Raw genomic sequence first — 27,984 nt, forward strand, 5'->3', positions numbered from 1 at the left:
AGGTAGGACAGGGGAAGAACCACGTCTGAAATCTTTGTGAGCCACTTGCAGTCAATGTAGACAACGTAGGAGACATACACCAGTATAAGGCAGCTTCCTATGTAAAACCAGACCACTTGTTTGAGGGGGGCAACCAATAATTATAAGTTAGCTAAAAATAAATTAGCAGATGCCTATTACTTAAGGCTATAGGTAACCATTTCACTCTAAAAGGTACAGTTGAAACACCAACAGAAAACAATTTAATAATAATAATAATAATAATAATAATAATAATACTTTTATTATTTGTATTTATGCCCCAGCCACTCTGGGCAGCTCCCAACAGAATATTAACTTCCTAAAGAACAGAGCAAGGCACAGCTCTTCTGAAATACGAATATTTTCAGTCATCTTAAGGGTGATGCTCATTAGCAAGATTGCAGAACCACTGAACATGCCAATTTTGAATCCCAGTAGACCATTTATTTGGAAAGATACTAGGAAAAAGAACCCTCAATATATTCTCCCTTAAAAATTGTGATCTGAATCTCTTATTTTCCCCCATAAGGGCAATCAGGAACTTGGTTAGTACATTTTTTTTAATGGAAAAAAGATTTTCATTTAAAAAAAGTTTGCACATTTAATACTCACAAAGTGTCACACCAGTAAGGATAGCATGATCCAAGAATGGTGTGGGAAGATAATTGTGAAGAAATTTCTCTTACAAACTGCCAATTAAATTCAGTTCTGACTCATCCTCAACCTTGTCAAGATTACCACATCTGTACCTGATAAAATTCTGTGTAAGGGGCAAAGATTATTTTAATCTCATTTCTACTCCTGCATAAACAAATATTCCAGTCTACATTGTTAAATGTAGTAAGAAAGGAGCTATACTAAGTTCACTATACAACCCAGACCTTTCAGAGGGTTTCCCATACGCATCTGGTTTACCACTGTGAGAACAGAATGCTAGATCAGATGGGCCTTTGGTTTGATCTAGCAGGTCTCTGATATTCTTATATTTTCACAATATGGCCCTTAATCTATGCTATTCCTTAGAATACACTGTCATGCAACTTTCCTTTAAATAGAAGTTCACAACTGCCCAGACAATTCCTGGAACCTATCATTTTGTATCTGTTTAACTGGCATTAAGAGCAATTGAACTGGTCTCAACCACACAGTTTCAGCACCTGTAATCTTGGCCTGCCAAAATAAATGTACTGAATTCTGAACTGGAACAGCTGGAGGTGTAATCTATGATGAAATATCACTCTAGGGTATAAATATGATGAGCACAGGGCTCATCACAAGGGCTGAAAATGCATAGCTTTTACCTAAAGAAACATATGAATGATTTACAATACCAAACAGGAAAGCTCAATTAAACAGAACCGTGCGAACTTGTCTCTGTCCCTACATAAACTTAAGGAGGAAAACAGTGTTAATAATGGGGAGTAGGGGACTAGTATTCAAAGGCCTGGCTGGCTTGTCTCTTTAAGCCACATTTAAGCTTAACAGTAGTTAAAAGGAGAACATGGTTTGGCTTAGCATTACAGCTGAACTCAGGTTCATGGTTTGTTGCTCAAAAAACAACACAAACCGCCCCCGTCCCCCCCACAATTGGCAATGCATGCAAAATCTTCTGCAAAACACTTTGCAGGACCCAATGATCAGAATAGCCCCTTGCAAAGCGAGGCCAAACCGTCAGCTAACTTGGATCTTGCAAAGTGATTTTGGGCATTTCAAGACCCAAATATCAGTTCATTGTCGGTGCTTTGAATGTTGGTTGGATTTGTGACATAAAGTGATTTGACAGGTGGACGGACACACCCAACAGTCGAATCTGGTTTACTGGGGATGCTCCACTGTTTATATCTAGCTCCCCATCCCTGCCACAGCAGGTAAAGCCAAACAGTTGTCTCAGTTGCTTTCTTCTACCCAGATGAAAGAACAAAAACATCAACAACAAACCAACCACCACCCAGCCACAAAATCCAATCGTATTTGAGAATAATTTGTTCAAATTATACATTTGTGTTTAATCTACTCTCAGTGCTTTATGGAAGAGTGATGCCAATTCTGTACACGCATACACATATTCAAAGATTTTCTGAGCGTTCAAATAACAGACATCAACATAAAACAGAATCACAGTACATCTTTTAATCTTTACTAATATATGCCATGCTAGCAATGATGGGCTTAATTGTGCTAATCAGAAATACTATGTCTCAATAATACTGTGTGTTCTAGCAACATGAGTATATTGTTAGTCCTATTAGAGATACCTAGTTTAATGTACTGAAAACAGCCTAGCCATAAAAATGTTGACATTGCACATCAGTGATGACTTTAAAGCTTCAGTCAAAAAGACAGAACTATTGGTTCCTTTTTAAAAACAAATCTCAAAGAACTGATGTTGAATTCTTCAAACGTTTGCATAGTTTTAACACTGGAACTTGAGGCAAGTACAGAAATGATTTTAGATTCTACAAACATTTTCCACCTAAAATTCCCATTAGCTTTTCCTCCCACTGAAACACTTTAATTACACGGGTATTTGAATTCAATTACTGTCATCTCACTGAATGTAGGAACACTGTATACTTATTAAAGTTACACACCCATGTCCTTTTTACAAAAACACAAGATGGGTCACAAAAGTGCATGTACACAGTATGCTTGTATTAAGGAACAATGGTGGCACCTTTGATAATCTCTCTTGCCCATCTGTCTGCAGTGGAATCATAAGATGGGTGGCTGCAGTCTCTCCATCCCTGACCTAGTCCAGCACCCCATTCTCACAGTACCCAACCAGGTGTTTCCAGACAAGCTCACAAATAGACATGGAGGCAAGGCCCTCTCCCCACTGTCTCCTTTCTCCCCTCCAGCAAGGAGCAGTCAATGGCGTGTGGCATCATGAAGGTTCTTTTCAGCCATCATGGCTGAGAGCCACTGACAAGTGGAACTTGCATGAAAATGTTGCTATGGATTCTCATTCTAACGTAATTTCACCTATGCAAGGATTCAGCCAGTAAGCCTTCTCCTAAGAGCTGAAGAAGGAACTGTGGGGCGCAGAGAAAGATGGGCAGCCTAATTTCCCTGGGTGGGCAATTGACTCTAATTGGGGAGGGGGATAGTGAGAATTTCAGGTGGAGGGCAACAGAAGGACGTTAATAACCGAAAAAAGAGGGGATGGTACCCATACTGTTACGTTAGCGCAATGACTTTTCAGCTACACCATGTAACTTCCTGACCTCCTTCTCTCCCTGCAGGCCTTATGTCTCTGCCCCATCTACTCCAGAGAGTTGGGAAAGCTCCTAGAGCAGATTTAGGGGTGTCACAGGAAGAGTGAGGAAGTTACACTGCACAGCTTAAAAGCTGCTGCAGCAGCCTAACTGTTCAGTTGGATACTGCCCTGTGTCAGGAAGGGAACAGAAGGAAGGAGCAGTCCAAGCAGCTGGGGAAGGTGGAAACGGAAAGTAGACTCAGGGTCCCTCTGGCACTGGCACTGTTGAAATTCCAAGTAAATGCTTCAAATTCAGTACCTGTTCTCAAGGAGTCTCACCAGATTCCCTTTTAAGTCACTATAATTAGCTAGGGACACTTGAGATTAAACTCTTAGGATAGTACAGCATGACTCATAGCAAACACCAGCTACTGTTATTAACACCACAGAATCACTAAGTATGGACTTTAGGGTGTCTGCCCAGGTGGCACATTCATTTTCACAGGGTACTGTCACCATCAGCATGAGATTAAAATGTCCTGTCAATTAATGGGCTCCATCCTGTAACTATACTTGTAAGGGTGCAAAATCAACCAAAAGGTAAATTCAAATCAATTGTAACCAACAGCAACTCTTGTCAGCCTTTTACAGCAGTTGATTAGAATCTGTAAGAAAGGATCACTTCTCTTTACTCACCTGAACTGTTTGGTAAGCTGAAGGATCAAATCCTTTCACTGTGACCTCTCGGAAAACTCTTGGCTCCAGTTCTTCTTTGGTCAGATCACAGTGGTAGATAATACCTGAAAACGTGATTCAAGTTGGTCACTCACTGATTTAGTGCCTCTTCAATGAACAGAATTCACAAGAGTCTGTAGCTATTATTGGTATACCAACGAACAGGCTGTATAAGCAATCAAGCATCACCCTACAATACTCACGTGTGTGTGTTTGTGTGCATGTGTGTGCACACACGCACACACACACACACACATATGAAGCTTTGAAAATACAATTGAATAATAATTTATCAATGCTTAACTTTTTAGCTGATGCAAAGTCTTTCCCCGTGGACCTAGTTGATGAATTCTGCTAGAAATCTTGCATTTCAAAAAGTAGCTCAAATTTTCCTTTCTTTCTTTATAATTAAATGGTAGTTGAAACACTCGTCTCCCCTCTAGAAAGCCCCAAGGCGTTCTGACTTTTGCATAAGATGCACTTAGGAATCAACACTTTGTATCCTCACCATCAAGTAATATCACCTTTAATCTTCCTTGGCCTCATATAACGAAAGGCTTTGAAATGGGATGCTATGTTCTTAATGACATACCCTGCAAAAAGTGAGTAGAGCACACCTTTGAAATTTCCTGATATGCCATTAAATGTACACTCAGTTGTGACCTTTCATCTTGCTGTAGAATTCTCAGGTGACTGATCTTTCCCTGCTCAGCCCTCCAAACTAAGTCAACATTTTCCTATTTCCTACAACATAGTGAAGCATTAGCTATGGTTTAATGTGGTCTGTGAACACAGCTGGTATCTACTCTTTGTGTTTAATTGCCCGAACAGTGATATGTCACATAGTGAATAAGCTGCCTTTTTATTTTTATTTTGTTCTGAACACAAAACTGGGCAGAGTGTATTGTGCTACAAGTATGACAGAACTGCTCATCAAAATAGTGTCTGACACACAGTCAGCTCCGATTCAGCAGGCTTTTCAATTGCCAAAGTTTAACAGTAAGTTCAAAGCAATGTACGGGGATCCAGCAAAGACACAGATTGTTAGGGATCAAAAATGCCTTGCTACATTTTTGCATACTTTGGGGGGGAGGGATTATGCACTGCAAATGTAATCCTGGGCTCCTATTCTTCCTTTTTTAGTAATTTCTAAACTTGCTGTACATGGACATTTCTCCTTGAAATAAATTCCATTTGCTCACAAGGCTCTCACAGTCGAATGTACTTAATACTTGTCTGCATAAAGCGAGCTTTACATGAAGAAAGAATGATAAAAAATACTCTTTTAAAGTAAGGCCAATTTTGTAATTGCTTTCCTTATTAATGGCCCTTCCTTAAATCACAAACAAATGAAGAGTAAACTAACCATTTCAACAAGGGCGTTCTACCATTTACAATGGTTAGAGGGTTGGACTGTGGTCTGAGAGACCAGGGTTTGAATCCCCGCTCAGCCATGAAGCCCACTGGGTGGTTTTGGGCCAGTCACTATCTCTTAGTCTAAGCTACCTCACAGGATTGTTGTGAGGATGAAATGGGGAGGAAGAGAACCATGTACACTACCTTGAGATCCTTGGAATATAAAGGGGGTAAATAAAAATAAATAAATGAATTTAGATTCCTAACCCACATTTCCTGAGGGGCCTGAGGAGGGTATCCCTACAAGCAATATGCCATCCACCCCAGACCTACTTCATCTAGCTTCTCCAGTCTGTAGCTTCGCAAACTGCCCTGGAAACATGATGGATGGGTGGCATAAAAAAATACTTCCATTCTCATACAACTGGTTTCCCCTTAGCAGAGCTGAGCTTAATAGGTCAACAGCAGACGTTTTTGGCACAGACACAAGTGATGGGCATTCCTGCTTAGAACATGTTGCGTCACTCTGCATTTGTCCTCTTTTTTATTGTATGCTGGGCTTGTATTTAGTCATCTGCCCAGCTGAGGAGGGAAGGGTCACAGAAAGTGGGAAAGAAGAGAACAACTAACTTAGGACATTACTAGGTGCAGCATACTCAATGGCTGTTTCAGTTTCCATCTTGGAGAGGAAAGAATGGGAGTGCTGATAGTTGGGAGGGATAGACAGCCAATAATGAATTATTATGTGCAATCAGTTGTGTTGTTAAGTCCTAGATCACCTATCCACCTCCCCCTGCACCTTTCCCCCTTTAACATAACAATATAACCTACTTTTTACTTTCTTTATAGGGTGTGCTGCAAGGTATGATCCCAGGGTAGACCCCAACCACTTTCTCCCAAGGGAATGTGGCCCTAGACCTGAAATGGGCACCCACCTTTGTCTAAAAGACCATAATTAAGGAAAACTGGCTTTCAACTAATATCTTGTTGCTAATACAGTTCCTTTCTTGCAGTTACATTTCTCACTGCTGCAGTGATTTTCACACAGCCTCATTTGTGTGTTGATGTATTTTGATTTTACGATGCTTCCTTAACTCTGAGGATTTTGCTAGCATCTGTCTGGCTTTCTTGGGGGGGGAGGGAGGGCTGAGTATCAAGGGGTGATAAGGAACAAGAGCTCTTCACAGTTAACAAGAGCTGCTGGTAGTCAGCATCTTGCAAGACACCAGGCTGGAACCAGAATGTCAGAGCCCCGGCTCTGCAAACGTTCAAAGCAGTTTACTAACAAATGTTCAAAAATACAACGTTGGCAGCACAAGCCATCATTCTATAAAACAACATAAGACACCGTAACACTTCTGCAAGTGTTGAAACACACGGCTACAAGAAGTGCAAAGCAGAAACTGAGTGCAAGAAAGAAGATGATTAAATGTTGCTGGCACAACTGCAGTCAGCTAAGAGCAGCTTCCTGACTTCTTTCCTCTCTTTTCCTTCCCACCCCCTATCTGAAGGAGACCAGAAATGGAACCACAACTTGAGGCTATCAAGAGGAAACAAATTTGTTGTCCAACCAATTCAGGAGAATGAAGAAGAATGCAATTTTCAAGCTTGTCTGCTCAGATGCCCTTGGCACAAGAACTAATCTGTAAATTACAGTGTTAAAAGAACAAAGTCCATGCACTGATCCTACTACTGGGCTTTGAAAACACAAAGTAAGCTTTCTTGCTAAAAAGCCATGGTCCTTTAAAATCTATGCTGATAAAGCCACATGGGAACAGACTGCATGCTGGACTAGATGGGTCACTGGGGCTTTTCTTATGTCGACATCTTCCAGCTTATTAATGTGGCCACTGCCACGATTGTTTACAAAAGCCTAGTCCAAGGTATTATGGCTACCTATGAAGTGAATACTGGAGAAAGAGCCCCTTTATCCATTTATGTAGCATCTTTTGTATAGGCAGTAGTTTCACAATAACTGCCCTCAGAGCTGTTTGGAAACAGCCACTTAATTCTTTACAAATGGACAACCATTTATATAGTGAGCAGTGTAGTGTTATACAACCTTATCTGAAATGTACTCCTTCGAGCTGCTCGTCTGAATGGTGGGAAACTGCTTGTTTAAATTGTTCTATGTGCACACACAAAGGTCTCTCTGCATATAGAAAGTATAACAGCAGGAGGAAATATTGAACCCTTCTCCATGGCATGCTATGTGCAGAGAGGCTTGTATTTTTTAGCCGGGGAGCCATTTGAACTTGGAATATCTCACCCACAGGAAGAAACAGTATTGTCTAAAAATCAAAACTTCATCTTATCATTTGACTGACTTTATAAACAAGCCATACCACTCTGTCCAATGACCACATCACTTCCTTACATCAAAATACCTCCTTCTTCCCAAAATGTAAATAGATGGTATATGACCCCAGTCAAACTTGCAAAAATTTACCACCTGACTGACAATAAGTGTTGGAAATGTAAAGAGTGTGAAGGAACATTCTTCCACCTCTGGTGGACTTGCCCTAAAGTGAAGGCGTTCTGGGAAATGATTTATAATGAACTGAAAAAGGTATTTAAATATACCTTCACTAAGAAACCAGAGGCCTTTCTTTTGGGTATTGTCGGCCAAGGGGTGGTAAAGAAGGACCAGACATTTTTTATGTACGCAACAACAGCAGCAAGGATACTACTCGCAAAGCATTGGAAAGCTCAAGATCTACCCACACTGGAAGAATGGCAGATGCAACTGATAGAATACATGGAACTGGCTGAGATGACCGGCAGAATTCGTGACCTGGGAGAAGAGAGGACTGAGGAGGATTGGAAGAAATTTAAGAATTATTTACAAAAATATTGCAATTTGAGTGAATGCTAAATAGGATGCTAGATCAAAATAACTGAGCACCACTAATTTAGATGATTTTAAGAAAATAAGTGAGATTGAGAAAATACAACTCTTTTTGAGAACTAGAAGATTATGAAACATAGAAGGGATATAAGAATGTAAATAAGATAATAAATTGCTGACAAAATGTTATAACGATGAAAGTGGGAGCGGGAGATGTGAGGAAGTCCAAAGAAAATGTGAAATTATGTTAAGATATATGTTACATTGTTTATTATGTTTATTTCTATTGTAAAACCCAATAAATTTCTATAAAAAAAAACAAAAAAACACAAAATGTAAATAAGCAGGTTTTAGAATCGGTTAAGTTCCCTCACTACCTTTTGCTTTTCTCTATATTGAAAACTAATATGGTAAACTAATTACAGGATTTAAAAAGAAGCATTAACTAATCACCATGAATAAAGCTTTTCAGCAAGCTATGAAAAATAAAGATTGCACAAGGCACTAATTGGCAAACTGTTTATGAAGATGGTAACTGGTCCCCAATAAACACCGAGCACAAATCATTGGTGGTTTAGACTTTATAGACAGTCATCCTTGATGCAACACTCAAGAGGCACACAAACTGTTTCCATTGTTATCGTTCTATTGTCAAAATTGTTATTTTACAAAAGCCAGATTTCCATATGGTCGAATAAGAATCTTACAGTTGAATATGGGATTGATTTAATCTGCACAATAGGCTGAATGAGAGCACCACTTAAGTACAGGTCCTTTCAACATATCATTCAGTATATATATATCTCAATATATCATTCAGTAAAAAGCAGGGTTATTTGCCACACAGACATGATTCAATTCTGCAAGATCTTTGGGTATTGCAAACACTCCATACTCTGCATGTACACAGTGACAACCTGCTGCCATGCTCCACCAAGCATGTGATACAAGTTGTTCCAAAATAAGAGACTTGTGAAATAGGTTCTTGCAAAAAGAATTTCCCTAGACTTGACTAACATTTGTGTATGGGAAGTGTCATGTGTGAAGCTGCCCAGAACATAACGCAAAGGCAAAACAGACTTACCAGGTGATAAGAAGGAAGTAAACTGATAAAATATTTCACTGTCTTTCTTTTGGCCACTATATCCCACAATGCTGCCAACGTCCAGTGGGAGTGTCTTGAGATGAGCTCCAGTGGTAAGGTCATGAAGCTGCAGGACGTTCTTCACATCATGGAGGTAACACAAGACTAGGAAGTTGGATCTGACACAAGCTGCCCATTCTGTCCACAGGAAGGGAAAGAGTCCATTTCAGAATAAGCAGTAAACATCACCAAAACAGAATACACCTAAAGTCACTTTGTTTAAAAATGCACAACAGTTATATAGATTTCCTTAGCTCTTAAATCCAAGGGCCAAACACTTTAAACCTCATGCACAAGATCATTTGTTTTAATCTGATTACAGATTAAGGACCGAACTGAACAGCATCACAATGCAGGGGGAGGGGTTTAACCCCCCCCCAAGCCATGATTCCCCAGCCCCCCCCAAAAAAACCCCTGCACATTTCTGATGCTTAGGTCACACCCAAACTTTCTGCTGCTTCCATCCAAAGAATCCTGGGGACGGTGGGAATTGTTGTTAAGGGTGCTGGGAACTGTAGCTCTGTTAAAGGTGAACTACAGTTCCCAGAATTCTTCTGGGGCAAGCTATGATAGTTGTAGTAGTATAAATGTGCTTTAATGTAGGGTCTGGCTGTGACTTTAGAGCAAAGGTTCCAGCAGGTGCCAAAGCTTTGTAGCTACACTGGGGAGGGGCTGTAGCTGAGGAAGGAAGGAATAAGCTTCCCTTCCTTGCGCATCATGATCCTGGTAACTGTGGGGGTGGGGGGAGCATGCCTGTATTTAAGAAGAAAAAGAGAAAGCTGTCTACTGTGCATTAAGTGTAGCATGTAGCTTGGCCCTAAGCAAAAACACAAGTTCAATTAGATTCTGAAAGCTTTCCAGACCCGTAAATGTAGTTGTTTTACGTACTGTAAGCAAGAACATGAAATGTTGGCTTGTAAGCAAGCATATGGCAGACTGTCTGTATGTATCCTACATTGTTATTAATGAAACTTTCAGATAACCCATCTGGGTCCGGCAAAGTTAACAACTTGTGGGAATACTCAGCATGTAGAAAGAGCCTACATCTGTTCTCTCATAAAACAACTGAAGCAAAGATGCATTGTGATCTGCATTACTGATATCACAGAGGGATTACGTAACACATACCTAGCACTCTTGGTGCACCCCTTACTCATGGCAGAGAGTAAAGGAGTGCAAGGTAAGTCAAAATATTTTCCCCACAACCCTTAACCACAGCTGGCCTCTTACATCAATAGGGATTTACACTAACCAGGGTTCACTCTTAAAGAGGATTTATTGACATTAAGCAATGTTAACGTCAGTGCACTTCACATGGCTAACCATGGCTATGGATAGTGAGGGCACCACATCTCTCAGACAGGAAGCACACACTGTCACAGCCCAAATCTGACCCCTTCAGGATTTGGTAGCAATAATTCTCCAGTGAACCTTAACAACCTTAATTCTTTTTAAATTTATATACTATCCATTCAACATCAAGACTCTGTAGGCAGCTAAATCAGATTATTAATTTAGGAATGTTAGATTGAAGGGAGACAGACAGAGACCACCGAAAAACATAACCACATCTTATTTACTCAAAGACTGCTACTGCTGAAGCAAGTTATCCCATTTTCTTTTCAACCAATTCCATAAATAACTTATCATACAAAACATTTTGCAGTAATTTCTGGCTTAGTTCAACTAGCGTTCTTTGCCCACCAGACCAACCAAAAGAAAAAGAAAAAAGAATTACAAAACAAAAACACAGGTTGTTTTATAATGACAAAATGGGGGAGAAAGGAAAGGAAATAATTGCTTCTTTTTATAGTACTGTAAGCTCTAAACACAGGACATCACTGCAGCGACTGTGCCCATATCTCTCCTTACTTACAGCAGGAGAACCTGCCTAATGGCAATTTTATTTATCGCAGGGAGACAGACAAATAACTAAGTTGGCTTGGCACAGGATGCAGTACAAGAACAAGGGGTTGTCTGAATTCGGGGACTCTTCATTTTCAGAGAGTTCCAGTTTCATGGGCATGGAAATCCTGAATGGCAAGTGGAAGGATACAGATACACCTGCCAAAAATATGTGCTTTAATCTCTAGCCACAAATTGTATTGATAAAAGCGATTCGCAAATAAAAATTATGCTGCAGAACAAGAAAACACTGCCTATTCAGGCAGAACCTTCTCTAACAGCTTCTGTTAGTATTAAGGTGTTTAGATAAAAAAGCAAGGTTGAAAAATATCTGAAAATAATGCCAATCATCTTTTTTTAAAAAAGCTCTCTAAAAGGAACAAATATTCTGACCTTCATGAATTTTAGATATCCTGGAGCTGCCTTTCAAAATCTATGGTTCCCCCCGCTTCTCAATTCACAGAATTGCATTCTAAATTTATCTCAACTCTGTGTGAAACCTCTCCTTATAACCCAACTCTTGTTTTGTGCTTTGGGGTAGGAAAAAAATAACAATGTGTCAGGTGAAAGAGAAAACTGGGATATCTTTTTGCCATTTCTACACTTTCATCAATGAGAGCAGTTTTTGCCTAAACATTATGCTGTTCAGCAGCAGTAGCTACTGCAAAGCATAACAACAGTGTATTGTTATCTAAGCAATACTATTTGGGGGGGGGGGGAGGATTGGGGAGGTAATACTTCTGTGTTGATGCTGATGGCAGCCCAGCCTACAGAAAACAGGAGATGGTGATGCAAAGCTAGATTTCTCAAGTTGCTGTTAAAGGAATCAAGACCACTACAAGACTGACGGTATACCTGCCCCATTGGAACATGGCAATGGACACTTAATAGAAAACTCTCACCAAGGGTTGGTTCACAGAAGGCGTATCCTTTACATGCAAACACTTCCCCAAATCCTCAGGTATGAGGACAATATCTTGTGTCAGCCAGGCAGTCACTGCTGTAGTCAGCAGAACTCCCCACAATGAAAAGACCTGGAGAAGTGCCCTCCATGATTAGTGCAAAGACTATATGGATCAGTGGCAAAGCATTTGGCTTACATGAAGGACGTTCCAATTCCTCGCACTCCTAGCTTAAATGATCAGGGAGCAGGAGAGGGGAAAGACCTCTCCTGGAGATCATGGAGAGACAGAGTGGACAATACTGGGACAGATGGGAGAAATGGCCTGACCTGGCTTACAGCCACTTTCTATGAACTGATGTTGCTGGCTGTAGCTGCAACTTTCCAGTTCACATGCAGTGTGTGCCCACGTGAGCATACCAAAGACTGATCCAGTAGGGAGCAAAACATCTTAGTGTGAATCAGTCTTAAAACCCATTTTTAGCAAAGACCAAAACTTCATTCCTAAACATACTAAGGAGTAAGTCCCAACAATGGATACGGTGGATTTGTCTGAGCTACACAGCTACAACTACTAATGAAAGACATCAGTTCCACTGTTTTAAATGGGATTTGGCCACTACTAACTTTGGCTTGGTTAGGGGCCTACGTCTGCCATCAGTTGGCTCTGTTTCTGAGTACACATGTTTGGGATTGGATTGCAGATCAGTAGGCCTTCCATTTGTATGTACTTTGCATTTATTTTGCCTGAGATGTGGGAAAGGTTTCACAATATAAAACACCCAAGGCACTTCAAAATAGTGGCATGGGAGTAGTTTTCATGTTTTTCATTTATTTTTATTTTTATTATTTTATTTATATCCTGCCCTTCTGGCTGGGTTTCCCCAGCCACTCTGGGCGGCTTCCAACAGAATATTAAAATACAATAACCTATTAAACATTAAAAGCTTCCCTAAACCTTCAGATGTCTCCTAAAAGTGCTAAACCAGAAAAAGAAGCCTTAGTCTGTGTGCTTAAATAAACATAGAAAAGGGCTAAAGAGGAATGTTTACAACCATTGTGCTATCTAGAATTTGAGAGCAGTGGTGTCAAGTGCTGATTAAGCCACAGCAATGAATCACTTCATGCTACGTAACCATTTAACCTTTGAATTCTTACACATCTTGTTTTTGCAGAAAGCACTTCATTAATATGTCATCTTTATCAGGTAAAATCAAAAATTAACTTGACTGCAAAGCCTTCAGAGTGATAAATTATTAACTGCCTTCTGATACAATTATTTCTTTCCAAGGCAAATCTGGGAAGAGACTAAAGCAATGTGACACAACGGCAGCTTGGCCTGTTAGCATCAGGACAAGTTGCTCTTTAGGAATAAAGCGCTGTCACACAATTTGAGTATTATAATTTCTGCAGTTCTGGTATACAGGAATCTAGCAATTGGGTGGGAGAAGATTTCCCCCCACAGTGCCTAAAAGAGAATTAGCTGGTTGTGCGGTGCTGTAAGGACACCTTCCCAATACCAGCATTGCTGCTGCTTACCTGGATGGGATTATGAAGGCACACAGGACTGGCTCTCTTGGTGCACCCAGATCACTTCAGCCTCGCCACTGCCCCATCTTTGCACCATCCAGATAAGCCATACTCTGAGCACACTGATTTCTATGGGCCTACCCTGAGTATTACTTAGTCAGATACAACTTAAAACAACTATTCAGTTTCACTGTGCGCTACTTGTTTGTGGTTCATATGCCATGGTTGAAGAACTGCTGTTAAAAGACAACCTGCAATTCCATCTCACAACATTTCTTAAACTTAAGAGATTGTTGGTTCAAGGTGAAAGTCCTTCTGGGTTATTACAAAAAATAGTAGTGGCGTCTCTCCTTTGTAACTTAATATTCTTACCCAGAACGTCTCTTCCGTGTTCAGGAACCAGCACTTTCCACTTGGATTCCTCAGGGTCACTAAAATCAATGTTAATTAGTCGATAATTTGGAGCATGACGGTTTGTCTTGAAGGTGAACACAGTTCCCTCATTGGTGACATATTCATATTCTGCATCAAAGTTGTCTATCAGTTTCACCCAGTGCAGAAGACCTACATTAAGAGAAAAAGGAAAGCACTTACAACTGTAAAACCAAGTATACGTGATGAGGGTATTTAATAGCAATGGGCTGCATTCAACTAACTTTAACTCGGAGTAGGGCATTAAGTTAATGACCATGAGTAACTTGGTTGACTATCCCTCAGTGTTCTTCTGACCCCACAAGATTCTTTTTCCTGCAAGCATCATAGCTTGTTGGGTCTAAAGAAAGGAGGACTTGCATTATGGATGTCCTGTTCATTCTAATATTTAACCACACATTCAATCACACATCCAGACCTGATGTCTTGCAAAATCCTCAGTCATCATCATCATCTATCCCCACCTTTCCTCACAAGAGTCCAGGGCAATTGAAAAAGTAACAAAGTAAAATGTTATTTTGACAGCAACAGGACGATACAGAAAACCTTACAAGGATTAGAATTATGTTATAGAAATTAATTATGTTAATGCTCTTTTGCTCCAGAAACAATAATTGTGTTCCTTTTCAGAAGCATATGTGTCCATAATCATGTATGGCACAGAAATGTCAAGTATAACTCAACATCTCCTTGCACTCCTTTGCAACTTAATAAAAAGGAACATACTAATTAGTCCTGACACATGCAAATATGCTGAAGTAATAATTAATCTTATTCTGTCTATCAGCATTTCTGAAATCTTATCATACTGTGCATGACAGCAAAGAGCTTTGTTGCCTAACGCTGCTTGGAATGGAGAGAGAGCCGCATTCAATCTGTCAAACCATGTTGACACGAGTAGCAACTAGCCTTGGGCTTGTGTGCTACCTCCTACTTGTCCCCAAACAGGAGAGATCAGAAGCTTCTGTTTCCACTTAGTGCCAAACCACTATCTGCTGTTGCCTCTGAATACAGCAGACTATAGTTGGTTCAGATCTTAACTCGCCTGCAAGCCAGGTTCCCAAACAAAAATCAAGTATACTGAATCATAGGAGTCAACCACTGCTCACTGAAGGATTGGCAGTGCAGGTTAAGTCCCCTCCAGGGACCAAAGATTTTATTCATCAGAGAACTTGACCGAAGTTGTTGCCCTACTTTTGTAAACCAAGGATTGGCCTGTGAAACAGAGGCGGCACTTTTTGAATAGCTGTACACCCCCCCACCATCACCAGTGGGTGATGCCTCACACAACTGTTAAGATAGTTCTCAATTCTCAGATGAAAAGGTTTTCAAAATCAAAAGCTATATAAGGAATTTTCAGATGCCCCAACGTACCCCACGCAGGACACGCTTTCTCCTTCTGCAGGCCTTCCACACCCATGCCACTGCTAAGCAAAAGGAGCAACAGGAAGCTGGAGGGTGAGGAGAGTGAGTGAGCACACGGGGCTCAGCTTCTCAGAAAAGTTAACCAGACAGATTGCTCTGCCTGATAGCAAAAATTGTTCCCCGGGTAGTTTAACACAGAAAGTTGCCAAGGTACTGTATCTCCCTACAGAAGACAGAAAACAAAGAGGCTGGTGTGTTGAAAAGAATTCCTGCAGCAGAATCTGTCACTGGAAGTAATGTAAGTGTGTGTGTGTGTGTGTGTGTGTGTGTGTGTGTGTGTGATGGGTCACACATCATGCAGAGTGAGAAGGTGTTTGAAAAGATGCTGCAGATTGTCTAGCAGTCTGTACTCTGGCACTGAGCTACTGCCAGAAGCCTGCAATGAAAGGCAGATAACACAGAGGATGAATGAAGAAAGCTGAACAGAACACACTGCAGAGAGGAGAGTGAGGAAGATTTACACCTCTTCTTCTCAGGCCAGTAAGAAAGAGAACATGCTGTTAAAAACAAGTTCAGCAGCATCGGATGCTTCCTTATTCTGAGTCAGACACAGGGTACAGGGCACTTTGCTTGGCATCAGCTCTTCAAGGGCAGATGCTACTTGATTCTTCTTAGCCCATGACCCCAGAGACTGAACCTGGGCTGCTGTGCTTGTGAAACAGCTTTGCTCTACACTGAGCTGCAGCCTTCTGAAGCAGACAAAAAAACAACAACCCAGATGGCAGCAGCCATTACAGAAGTATTGGAGATTCACTTTTGTTTCAGGTCCAGGGCATCCCATGAAAGGCACGGATTTAGACTTCCCATATTTTCAAGATGCGGAGTTAAACTTCACTCTTTTGCGATTCAGAGTTAAGAAATTTGACTGATGGTTGTTCCTCCTTTGGCTAGGTGTTTTAACATCCAGGATACGACGGCTGTTTGGGGGTGGGGGGGTTACAACTAAATTTCACGCTGCTTTAGCAGACAGTGAGTTAAAAGGTAATAGCCCACAGCCTAATCTCAGGAGTCAAATCCATTTTCTACCAGAGACAGAATGAGTCAACTTCGCAGATCCCAGGCACATCAAGGATCAGTGAACAGACAAGACACAGCTGCCTCCTCTATGGCAGAACTAATAAAATGTCACACTTGCCTGGAGCCTTTAATGGTGGACACCCTTCCCTTCCCTTCCCTTCCCTTCCCTTCCCACAATTTAAAAGGCAAAAGAGCCAAGACAGCTTTGCAAAGCAGATGAGGCATGGCAGACACAAAGACTCCCAGACTGAAAGGTGCTGCCAGTCAGTGCAGACAATACTGACTTAGATGGGCCAAAGGCCTGACTTGTTATAAGGCAGCATCCTAACTCATAGCAATAAATTATATATTAAAAAATCTTCATAAGGGAAATGGGCAGAATATAGTATGTTTTCAGCAGAGTATAAAGACTATGAAGACTCACACCCTTGCACTCAACAATGCTGTTAAGTCAAGGGTCTATGGGTATAATTAATTAACTCAGTGGTAACCATCTGATGATATATTTGCATGTTCCAATGGTTAAATATACAAAAACCTAATACCTAATCACAGAGTATATTTTAGATGCTTATTAATCCAGTTTAGACAATGCCCAAACACTTTGCTAATTGATCAAATGAAAGCATCGTAACCAAGACATTAAACTGATTAGATTCCCATCTCTATCTTCCAACTTTTAACATCTGCTTCCTTTTAATTTGAATCTAGTTCACATAAGACTTCAATCAATCAATCAATCAATCAATCAATCAATCATTTATTGTATTTGACTAAAAGCCATTACAAATCCGGTTACAAAACCAGCATTGGAATATAAGACTTAAATACAATCAATATATATAGGGAGTGGCGAGATCCTGTCAGTAATCAGAAACTCTTAATATGGGTTAGGCAAAGGGAAAATCACGTCTATGTTGGTTCTTTGTGTGAAAAAATAATTACTGTGGGCTTTTTAGGATTTGACATCATCAGTATGCAGAAAGATCTACTCACAACAGTGAAATTACTCAAGCTACATATACACTGTGCAGTATTGACTTTTCTATAAATATGGGCAAAATTGGCTAAAGTATTAAAAAAAACCCAAAGAAATTAACAGTAATTACTAACACAAGGAATCTTTTTACTTTTGCCCTTTATTTCAATGTGAGTCAGAAATGCCATTGCCAATACTTGCTACTACTGTAGGGTTGGTTTTTTTTTTGGTACTGCCAATGCTCAGCAATATTACAATGCATGACACTAAGAAAACAACAGGCATTTCTGTTGGGTCAGGATCGTGTTGGGCTAATTCAGCCATCATGCCAATCCATGATTAATTATGCTTTACTTTGGCTTGGCGTGATGTCCGAATTGACAAACCATAGTGTGTGATAAGCTGAAAAAGAAAAGGAGGCAAGGAACTGTAGTGTAATGTGGGTTTGCAAACTATGGCTTGCCTAATCATGGCTTGGTATGTCTGAATTAACAAACAACAGCTATGCCTATTGTTTGGGTAGAGTTAGTAAAGTTTTCACTTTAATGTACAGTGTAAGCACCAGCATTCTCTGGGATGCAGCACCTTCTTCCTTGTGGCTTAGTAGGAAAATGGTAGAATAGATGCTGAACATTCATCTTGACTCTCACCCAAAGTCCAGTGGTGCTGACTTCATCTTTTCTGGCCACATCAAAGGCCAGAAACATTTGACTGGAAGTCAACTTAAAAGCTAACAGTCTGAAGTACTTTAGGGCAGACAGAAGTTATCGGAGGAAGAGAGGGGAATTAGCCCCATTGTATATTGGGGGGTTGTGTGGAGACAGTCTCTTCCTTTAAATTCCTGGGAGTTTACCTTAGTGAAGACCTCACTTGGAAAAACAATATAACTCAGGTGGTTAGGAAGACCCAACAGAGATTCCATTTTCTCAGGGTCTTGTGAAAGAACAATGTTAAACAACAATTGATTTACCTCCTTCTACCGGTCCACAATAGAAAGTGTCCTCTCATATTGTATCACAGTGTGGTACAATGGCTTGACAGCCACGGACAGAAAGTCTTTACAGAGGGTGGTGAACACAACACATGATATCATGGGCTGTCCCCTGAGCCTGCTAGATGACATCGCAAGGGGATTGTTGCCTTAGGAGAGCGAGAAAAATTCTCAGGGACGATTCACACCCCGTCCAGCACCTCTTTAATGTTCTACCCTCAGGCAGGCGATATAGAAGTCTAATCAGTCGTACCAACAGGCTAAAAAACAGTTTCTATCCGTGGGCTGTTAGGCTGCTGAATGGAAAATAATATAGTGCAACTGACTTTTGGGGTTGGTGTGTTGTGCGACACGTACACAGAGTGCAATGAGACTGAGTGTTGGGGGGGTGGGAGACTCGGTTAATTTCATTGTACACAGGTTGTACATTGACAATAAAGGTATTATTACTATTATTATTATTATCCTTACCCCCCCCCCAGCAGGTTGTTGGGCTTCAGCTTCTAATGGCTAATGGTTAAGGATGATGGGAGTCCAACATCATCCAGAAGACCTCAGCTTCCTTTAGAGCTATTCCAAATTTTACAGATAAACAAAGGAAACAGAAGTACAAGTATTCCAAATTTTACAGATAAACAAAGGAAACAGAAGTACAAGTTGCACTCACACCAGTCTTCCACATTTTAAATGCAGAACCAGAGTGTCAGACTAGGACCTGGAAGACCAGGGTTCAAATTCCCACTCCATCATGAAACTCACTGGATGATTTTGGGCGACTCTCAGTATAACCCACTTCACAGGGTTGCTGTGAGGATAAATGGGGGGCAGAAAGAGAACTAGGAAGCTGCCTTGAGCTCCTTGCAGAAAAGGCAGGATCTAAATTTAGTATGAAAATGAATGGATTTGTCAGTCTCACTCTTAAGTTCAGAAGGCAACTGTGGTCCTTGATATCAACCTGAACAGTCATTAAAGAAAAGAAAGCGAAGTTGAAGTTACTCATTGCTTACAGTTGTGCTCAGACACACACAAAAAAACTTTTGGCAATTGTGAAAATGTATAAAGGGATTGCTCTAAAGAAACGATGAGTAAATGTGATGAATTAAACGTATGAGAGGTACTGATTTTTTAATTAGCTATCATGTGCACAGCATGACAGAAATAAAGCTTATTTTAGAATTGGGTTTTAAATCCCCATTGGGAAAAAGGGACAGATTGTGGAAATGACTTGGATAATATTCTACATCCTTCTCCCACGTATTTTTTCTCATGCAGTTCTATCTAAGGTTAGAAATGTTCTTAGGATAAAATCAAATTATGATACAAAAAGATGCAAGTATACAGTAGTGGCTCAATGGTTTTTTGTTTTTGTTTTAGTCTTACACTGAACAAGTTATCTATGTTTTCAAGTCTACACTGAAAGTATGCTCTGAATTAAGTTCACTGGTTAAAGTCTTCTCACTGATTATATCTACAGTATCTGTATAATATATGATTTCTTCTTTTTCCCAATGCGCTTAGTTGGCCTTGGATAACAACTCTCAGTTTCAACTTTAAACTGTATGTCTACAAGTTGTGGAATAAATCAGACAACGAAGTAATTAAAAGAAAGAAAACGGCCCTGAAGAACGAAAGAACTCTTGTTTTGTTCATTTGAGCATATCAGATAAATCTGTCCCCCCTCCCATATGTTGCGATTTCCTTGTCCTGTTTCACTCCACACCAAGTTCCAATTAGAAACTCACTGAGCAGAAATTAGAATGTTCTTAGGGTACTTAATAACAGATGGAAATTTGAATTTCGATACACACATGGTTCAACAGAGTCCAATAAATAGAAGAGGCCAACAGTCCAGCATACAGCCAGCACAAATGAGAAAGGGAGTAAGGGATGTATCTAACCAAGTTGTCCCATTCATGCAAGGACTCCTGCTTGCACAATGAAACTTCCCCTCTTCTTGTGCATGCCTCCTCAAAAAACAAAACAAAAAAAAAACTGCTCCAGAGGATTGGAGGAAGCCCCAGAACAGATCGAGGGCAGGAGATCAAGGGTGGTGGATTTTAAACAGAGGTTGGATGGCCACCTGTCAAGGATTTTTTGGCTGTTATTCCTGTACTGCCAGGGGTTGGACTAGATGACTGTTGGGGTCCCTTGATGGAACTTCAGATCGGGGGGAGGGGAAGTAGTCTACAGTGGCAGCCATAAATGCAATTTTGAAAATGGAACATACATGCATAGACAAATTCAGAAAGGCTTCTTCTGCAGCAAGCAAATAATATGATGAAAGCAAAGGGGGAAAGAGAAAAATCTACAAGTCCCAAGAACAGTTTATTGCTTCAAATGCAAGCATTCTAAGAGAAGGGGTAAATTCTGTAGCAGGGGTGGGGAATTCAAATGTTGCTGGATTACAGCTCCAGTCATCCCTGACTATTGGCCATGCTGTCTTACAGTCTATACAGTAGCTTGGTCCCAAATTGTTCAGGGCTGTAAATGTTATTGCTGAGACCGTGAGCATGGTCAGCTGGCCAGTTGCACTGACTATCAGTTGCTCAGCACAGGTGTAATACATGTGCATCCAGGGACTCAACTCAGCTACCTGACTTGGGCCCAACCTTCAGTGCAGACCGAGTCACACAGGGTGGAATATGTACCAAGCTACCCCTTCGTATGCTTGAATAATCCTAAAACGACAGAAGGAAAATTTGTAGCAATCCAGAATGTGACTGTTAAAGACAAGTCCTGTATGAAGCCTAAGGAAAGAATGTGTGGTTTCTCTGTTTAACAAATACTGGCTGGAGAACAGGGCAGCTCAAGCAGCCACTAGGAACACACCCATGTTTTTATTCTTCGTACAAGATTTGTAACTTACTGTTATATGTAAACTTGCAATGTATTCGGAAAGGAGTCATTTTACTTTGACATGAAGAAAGCAGCCTCTTACCAGTTATACCATTTGATTCCTTCTGTAGATTACAGTACCACAGCCTATTAACTGGATCACATCCTTCTCGTATGGACAGCAAAGCGTACTGCCCATCATCAGATACCTAAAATTTATCACAATGAATGAAACATAAATATTGACGTACACCAAACCAAAAAGTTACTAACAATTTACAAACCAAAAGCAAAACAGGTGTGTCAAATTATAAAGTTACAAACATATGTAGGACTACTGATATGCTTTGTACAGATGTGTTTGGAGCCTGTGATCTTCCAGACGCTACTAACATAGCCAATTGTAAGGGGCGATGGGAACTCAAGTCTGTCAACATCTAGAGGGCCACAAATTCGCCTAATCCTTCAAATCCGTTCAATGTCTCAGACACATACAAAATGTGAAGCAAATGTCAAATTCAGTGTTTCGACTCAACAGTGCATTCTGAAAAGCAGCAACCCAGTGTATTTTGATAGAAGCACAAACCGCCTGAAATTAAAGCCAAACTAATTTTAAATCCCTCTCATCTATGAAGCCCTTATATTATGGAAAGTCATGCCAAGCTGATGTTGTTGTGCTAAATGCAAAGTGACAGCAGACAGTGTCAAAAATTATACTGGCAGATCTTTATTAAATATATTCACTCTACAGAAAGCATCCTAAATTAATTATATCAACACTTAAATACAAATTTTTACATGATCAGCAGGTGCAAATATTTTAAAGCCATGTCCTAATTCTTCCCCTTCCCCGCCCTCTGCTGTTGTTGGTAGTGTTTGTCATTATTGTTGCGTGTGTGGCTTTGATACCCAGGATTTCTACACAATTAAAATACAAAAGCATAGAATATCTGTTTTGTATTACACATACGTATTTGTAGGGGGAAGCTCAAAGAGTCGAAACATGCTCTGCATACAGAAGGTCCCAAGGACAATTCCTGGCATCTTTCTTTGCTTTGTTCAATTGATTGGATTTTTTTTTTTTTTTTTAAACCCAAATACCCTTTATTTGGTTCTTAATTTTATGTTTTAATGTTGTTACATTATTTTGAGTTTTTAGCTGTAGAGATGTGTGAACCACCATGGGATCTCCTTGATGAACGGCAGTTTAGAAACCATATAAATAAAAACATACTTCAGTTCTATTAAAGCCAGTGGCTAGAACCCACTGAACAATTTTGAAAGCAAACTTATTATGAACCCAGCACAGACTGCTAGGGTTCCCAACTGGTGGGGTACCATCCCAAACTGCCATAGGGAAAAGTGGCTCAGTGATAGCCTTCCCTGTTTAGGGAAGTTGTTAATGTTTGGAGTTTTATTCGGTTTTTAATGTTTTGTTGAAAGCCGCCCAGAGTGGCTGGGCAAACCCAGCCAGATGGGCGGGGTATTATTATTATTATTGCATCCAGGGTGGAATTCAACTTGGTGCTAGGCAGATAGCTCCGCCTGTCCTCTCCAGACTCCCTCAGAACCTATTTGAGGTGGGTGCGAGGTGAGAGGAGATGGGGCCCTAGTCCCACTGCACCAGAAGTTCTTACACAGGCTATTGCTGGTGGGGCTTGTTAGTTGAATCCTGTCCCAAAGAAGCTTTAGATCTTTTTTTAAAAAATAAAAAATTTAATTGCTTTTTTTGGGGGGGGGGGGATTACACGTATAAAACAAAACCATTTCCAGCATTAAAATACAGAGTTCTTTCAAACCCTTAGACCTCTTCCCTCCATGGGTTCCATCTTTCAAAGAAGCTTTATATCAAGACACACATTGGTCCATATACCTTAGTATCATCTCCACTGAATAAAAGCTGCTCTTTCCCATCCTTACCTGAAGATGCCATGGATTAAGCCTGGAGCTTTTTGAAGGCCAAGGAAGTTATCAGCCATTGCACCTTCCCCGTCTAGTACCCAACATTTTGAGTTAATGTCAATATACTACAAACTTGAGAATCTTTACTGCCTTTACTCCATCAAAGCAAAAGCAATCTCTGAAACTTTATTTTGCATGATGGCAAACAAGAGCCCCTAACAGCAGCAATTTTGAGCATATCTAATGAGCTTCTCAACATTCCCCACTGGACTGGTGAATAGTTGATAGTAGTTTGCTCAATGCGATTCCCAGAACACATTCTTAATCTAATTTCCCAACACACATTACGGGTAGGGTGCCAATTAAGCCTGTCTTCATTGCTACAGCTGTCTTTACATCAATGCATTTCAAAACTCAAAGGAATTCAAGAGTATTAAGGCAAAACATTATTGACAGCTGCATTCAAAAACTACACCATCAGATATTTTACTGGAGAAAAATAAAGACAAATATATGTCTGTATGTATGTGTGTGTGTGTGTGTGTGTGTGTGTGAGAGAGAGAGAGAGAGAGAGAGAGAGAGAGGGTGCAATGTGAGACAGAATAGCTTCTTTCCTGCTTAACCTGCCAGCCGCTGGCCCAGCAATGTGCTTTTTTGTCTCTGTGGGGCTGGATGGCCACCCCTGTCAATTTGCATTTCATGCTATGCTGAAGCAGTATTCTGTCCACAGGTTTCAGAGTCACTCAGGTCCCAAATTAAATGTAGTTTGATTCAGGGGAAGGATTAAATTAAATATCCTATCTATTTCAGTGGAAGAACTGAAATTATACTGTTTTCTCAATCCCTTTGGTTTTTATAGTATTTTTTTTTTTAGTGCCAATCTGGGTCTTTTTTCCCGAAATACAAAATTAGTGTGTGTGTGTTTTTTTTGGGGGGGGGGGTCCATTTTGTTTTTAGAATTCATAACCACTGTCTCTTGGAACGAAGCTCCCTGATATAATACAACACTCCCTTGTCTTCTGGTTTGTTTTTAAACCAGTGCTCTTGAAAAAGAGAAACCAATCAATTAAAAACCTTTCTTTTTTGCAAGAGGCTGCAGCTGCTTATACGCAGAACTGATTGAATCCCTATACCCAAAGCCTGTGTGGACTTTCTAACCACTGTACCTTAATTACTTCCTTGCAGGTGTACACAGCCACCGCCACCACTCTTGCCAACTCCTGTATTTGTAATAATCTTAATTTATCAAAACCATTAAACCAGGAATGGGAAGCTACGGCCCTCCAGATGTTGATGGGCCACAACTCCCATTGTTCCTGCCACTGGCCATGCTAGTTAGCTGGGGATGATGGGAGTCTTAGTCCAAAAACATATGTAGGGTACCAAACACTTCAACCATGCATTAAACCCAGTAGCAATGCTGGTTCCTATTCAAACACTATCATGTTTTCCAAGAGGAAAACAATAATTAGCACATAATGCAGTCAAATGAAGCAGGTGTAATTGTATTGGGAGCTATACTCTCCATAAAGCGTAACTGGGAAGATCATGTTCCTTTATAAAATAGCCATTCCAATTATGCTAGGCAGGAAGCCCTGTGGCCACATTTCTAAGATAGGTCCTGGGATTCAGAACTACCAAGAAGTCATGCTCTAACCTGGGAGCTGTTTCCTATCATAAAATATGTGGGAGCACAGTTGCCTGCTCAGTAATTATCACAGGGATTCCCCTACATTTTTGGTCCCGGGGGCACAGTTAGAAATCTAAAAAAACTGCCATGGGCACCATGAAATACAAAATGATCTTCAGAGAACAAAAACTAGTGATTCTCATAATCCCTGCCCCAAAGGTCAAACATACCTCCAAACATGAGACAGACAAAAAGGCCCTTCCAAATAAACACATTTAAATAATAACAGTGGGCCCTTGGTAATCTCCCTTCCTCTAGCCTGTTGCCTGTTTTCAGTCTCCAGGACTCAGGATGTTTGTGAATATTCCAGTGCTTCACAGCAGCTCGTGCCAAACTTCAACCACTGCAAATCCCACAGCACATTACAATCGAGATACTGCAGCAGTTCGTGTTCTGATTACTGCTATTTGTTTTGAGCAAAAGCACAAAGGTGATCCTTCAGGTCAGCTCATCTAGGTTGTGCTGCAGGTAAGTGCCTGTAGCTGAAAGTGAAAGGAGTTTTGCAACTGAAACTTTTAAAATGCTTCTGAAACGAAACACACCACCTATACTGCTGTTGTGTTCACCTGTTATTTTTGAAGGGAGTGCGGAATGCAATATCTATCTATCTATCATCTATCTATCTATCTATCTATCTCCTAATTTGATACTTTTGATGGCATTTCTTATATTACCCCAAGCATGGGAACTTGGTTCTAACGTGTGCAGCACAGGTCCATTTAAAATCATCACTGCTTTCCCCACTTAACTCAGATGCCACACACATGGCTTCAAATCGTCATTCTATAGTGCCCTCTTCTGGGAGCTGCCACAAACTTGCTCCCTCTGCTTCCATTCTAAATTCTGGATATAGCGTATAGGGGAAAAACAGGGCCATGACATTTCTGGTTTTAGTTAGAACTGATGCAAATACCGACACAGAACATTTGCTTTGGAACAGGGGCAGAGGATGAGGCTTGGGAAGGGGGTGTGTGCCTTGGATAGCTGCCAATGGAATGAAATATAGTCCCTTCTCTGAAATGTAGAAGCACCATGTTGAAGGAAGAAGGGTGAGAGTTGGGCCTGGTTTCTTTATTTCATTTACCTATCACATTAACATCCTACCTTCCATCGAAGGAGCTTAATGAGGTGTACACTGCTTTCTTTCTGCTCCCTCCCTTGCACCCTCACAACAAGGATAAGATATAGCGACTGGCCCAGCGTCACCCAGTGAGTGTCACAGCCAAGTGAACCTTGACGCAGGATTCACTGAATGAGCCCTAGCAGTGGAAGCCCTGCACCAGGACTTCTGCTTGTGCAACAGGGCTTCCCCCCCTCCATGCACCCCCCAAAATTGGCTCTGTGGTTGTCAGGAGAACCCCAAAAACAGTACAGAGAGAGGAGACAGGGATCATTCCCCATGGCAAGCTGACATGCTTGCGCTGAAGGAACAATCAGAAGAGCACAACACTGAATTCCTCCTTATGTCTCCCCAGCACTAATCTGACAGACTAATCACTAGGCAACCCTGTCTTAGACATGACATCTAAGGTCTGTCATACTTGGTAGACCCATTGAAACTGATGGACATTAGGGGTGTATTCAAAGTAGTGGTGAGTAACACTTACGGTGGTACCTTGGTTCTTGAACTTAATCCATTCCGGGAGTCCGTTCGACTCCTGAAACCATTCGAAAAGCAAGGCGTGGCTTCCGATTGGCTGCAGGAGCTTCCTGCACTCAATCGGAAGCTGCAGAAGCTGAGTTGGACATCCGGCTTTCGAAAAATGTTCGCAAACTGGAACATTCACTTCTGGGATTGTGGCGTTTGGGAGTCGATTTGTTCAGGAGCCAAGCCATTCGACTACCAAGGTACCACTGTACCAGTGCAAATATTTCCACTTGTGCAATGGGATCTCCCCCCTTTCCTCCCTTCTCATTCCACCCAAATCTGTTCCAGGGATTCCCCCATCCTCCAGGGCAGATTTAGAGAGGTTGTAGGGCGTACACAGGGGGAAATCCTGTTGTACAAGAAAAAATCCTTCTGCTGGTGAGGCATGTTGGATACTGCCAAGTAACTTAATTCCATTAGGTGGAATTCAATGTAGCACTAAGGATCAGCACAGGTATTTCTGCTTGTCCCCCGCATGCTCTTCTGGGAACAGGGATCTCCCAACTCTCCAAACCATATCTGGGGGAACTATGGGGTGACATTGGGGGGGGGGGGAGTCCTGTTGAACTAGCAGGAGTCCTTGTGATGGCTTCCACTAGCAAAATAGGATGGTTGAATCCAGCCCATTGATTTCACTCGGCCTACTCCAAGTATGTATTAGTTGTATTATCAGTTCTTTAGTTTAAGAGAAGAAATGCTAATTTTGATGAGGAAACAAGGGGATGGCTTTTGTTAACTCCTTTGTGTAACTCCTTCTTAAGCCACCTTTCTAATTTCTAAACGTTTGGAAGACAAAACTGTCTCCTTTCACGTTGGCTCAATATTGTTTGTTACTCAACCTGTATATTGTTCAAAATAATAAATAAATACACTAAACCAAGAAGCAACTTTTAGCAACATTTATATAGGATTGGATGGGCTCAATGTTTCTAAAGGTATAAAACTTGACCCCACTACAATAAAAGGAATATATTAGATATTTAAAGGGAGCAAAATCATATAAAAACTATTTTCACAAGGTCATTTGCTAGAAACTGGCAGCAGTAAGAGAGAAAAAAGTAATAAAATATTGTAAACAGCAGGCAAAGCTGGTAAATGCTTTTAATTAACAACAGATGCTGGGTGTAAGAAGCCTCCTGCAGATATGTAATCAAAAGTTATTAATTTCCTCAGACAAACAAGCACCTTGAGAAGTTTATGAGCTTCTGTCACTACAGATTTATGACCTCGTTTTATATAGCAAAATGAGGCATACTCCCTAAGTTTGATGGTGAAATGTGTTTTGTCCGTCAAAACACCATCATGCTACACTAACACTACAATCTCCTGAATTCAGTGAGACTTACTTATGAGTAAGCACATGCAGGATCACATTGTCAGGCCTTGAACCTAAGCATACTTGTTTGAAATCCAACCAACAGAGAGGATT

The 27,984-nt window shown here is 40.8% G+C and overlaps 1 protein-coding gene across 1 annotated transcript in view; it reads right to left on the minus strand.

Annotated features, from left to right (window-relative positions):
• Window positions 1–27,984, minus strand: part of PREP (prolyl endopeptidase) — a 60,061-nt gene that overhangs the window by 19,927 nt on the left and 12,150 nt on the right. Inside the window, exons 7-10 of the mRNA XM_080999960.1 lie at window positions 21,419–21,524; window positions 14,009–14,200; window positions 9,241–9,438; window positions 3,914–4,017 (exon numbers count right to left, since the gene is read on the minus strand). Of these exons, the coding sequence (XP_080856086.1) occupies window positions 3,914–4,017; window positions 9,241–9,438; window positions 14,009–14,200; window positions 21,419–21,524 (600 nt within the window). The remainder of the gene's footprint in view (window positions 1–3,913; window positions 4,018–9,240; window positions 9,439–14,008; window positions 14,201–21,418; window positions 21,525–27,984) is intronic.

This window comes from Podarcis pityusensis, assembly GCF_964106645.2.
Source record: "Podarcis pityusensis genome assembly, chromosome: 3".
NCBI lineage: Eukaryota > Metazoa > Chordata > Lepidosauria > Squamata > Lacertidae > Podarcis > Podarcis pityusensis.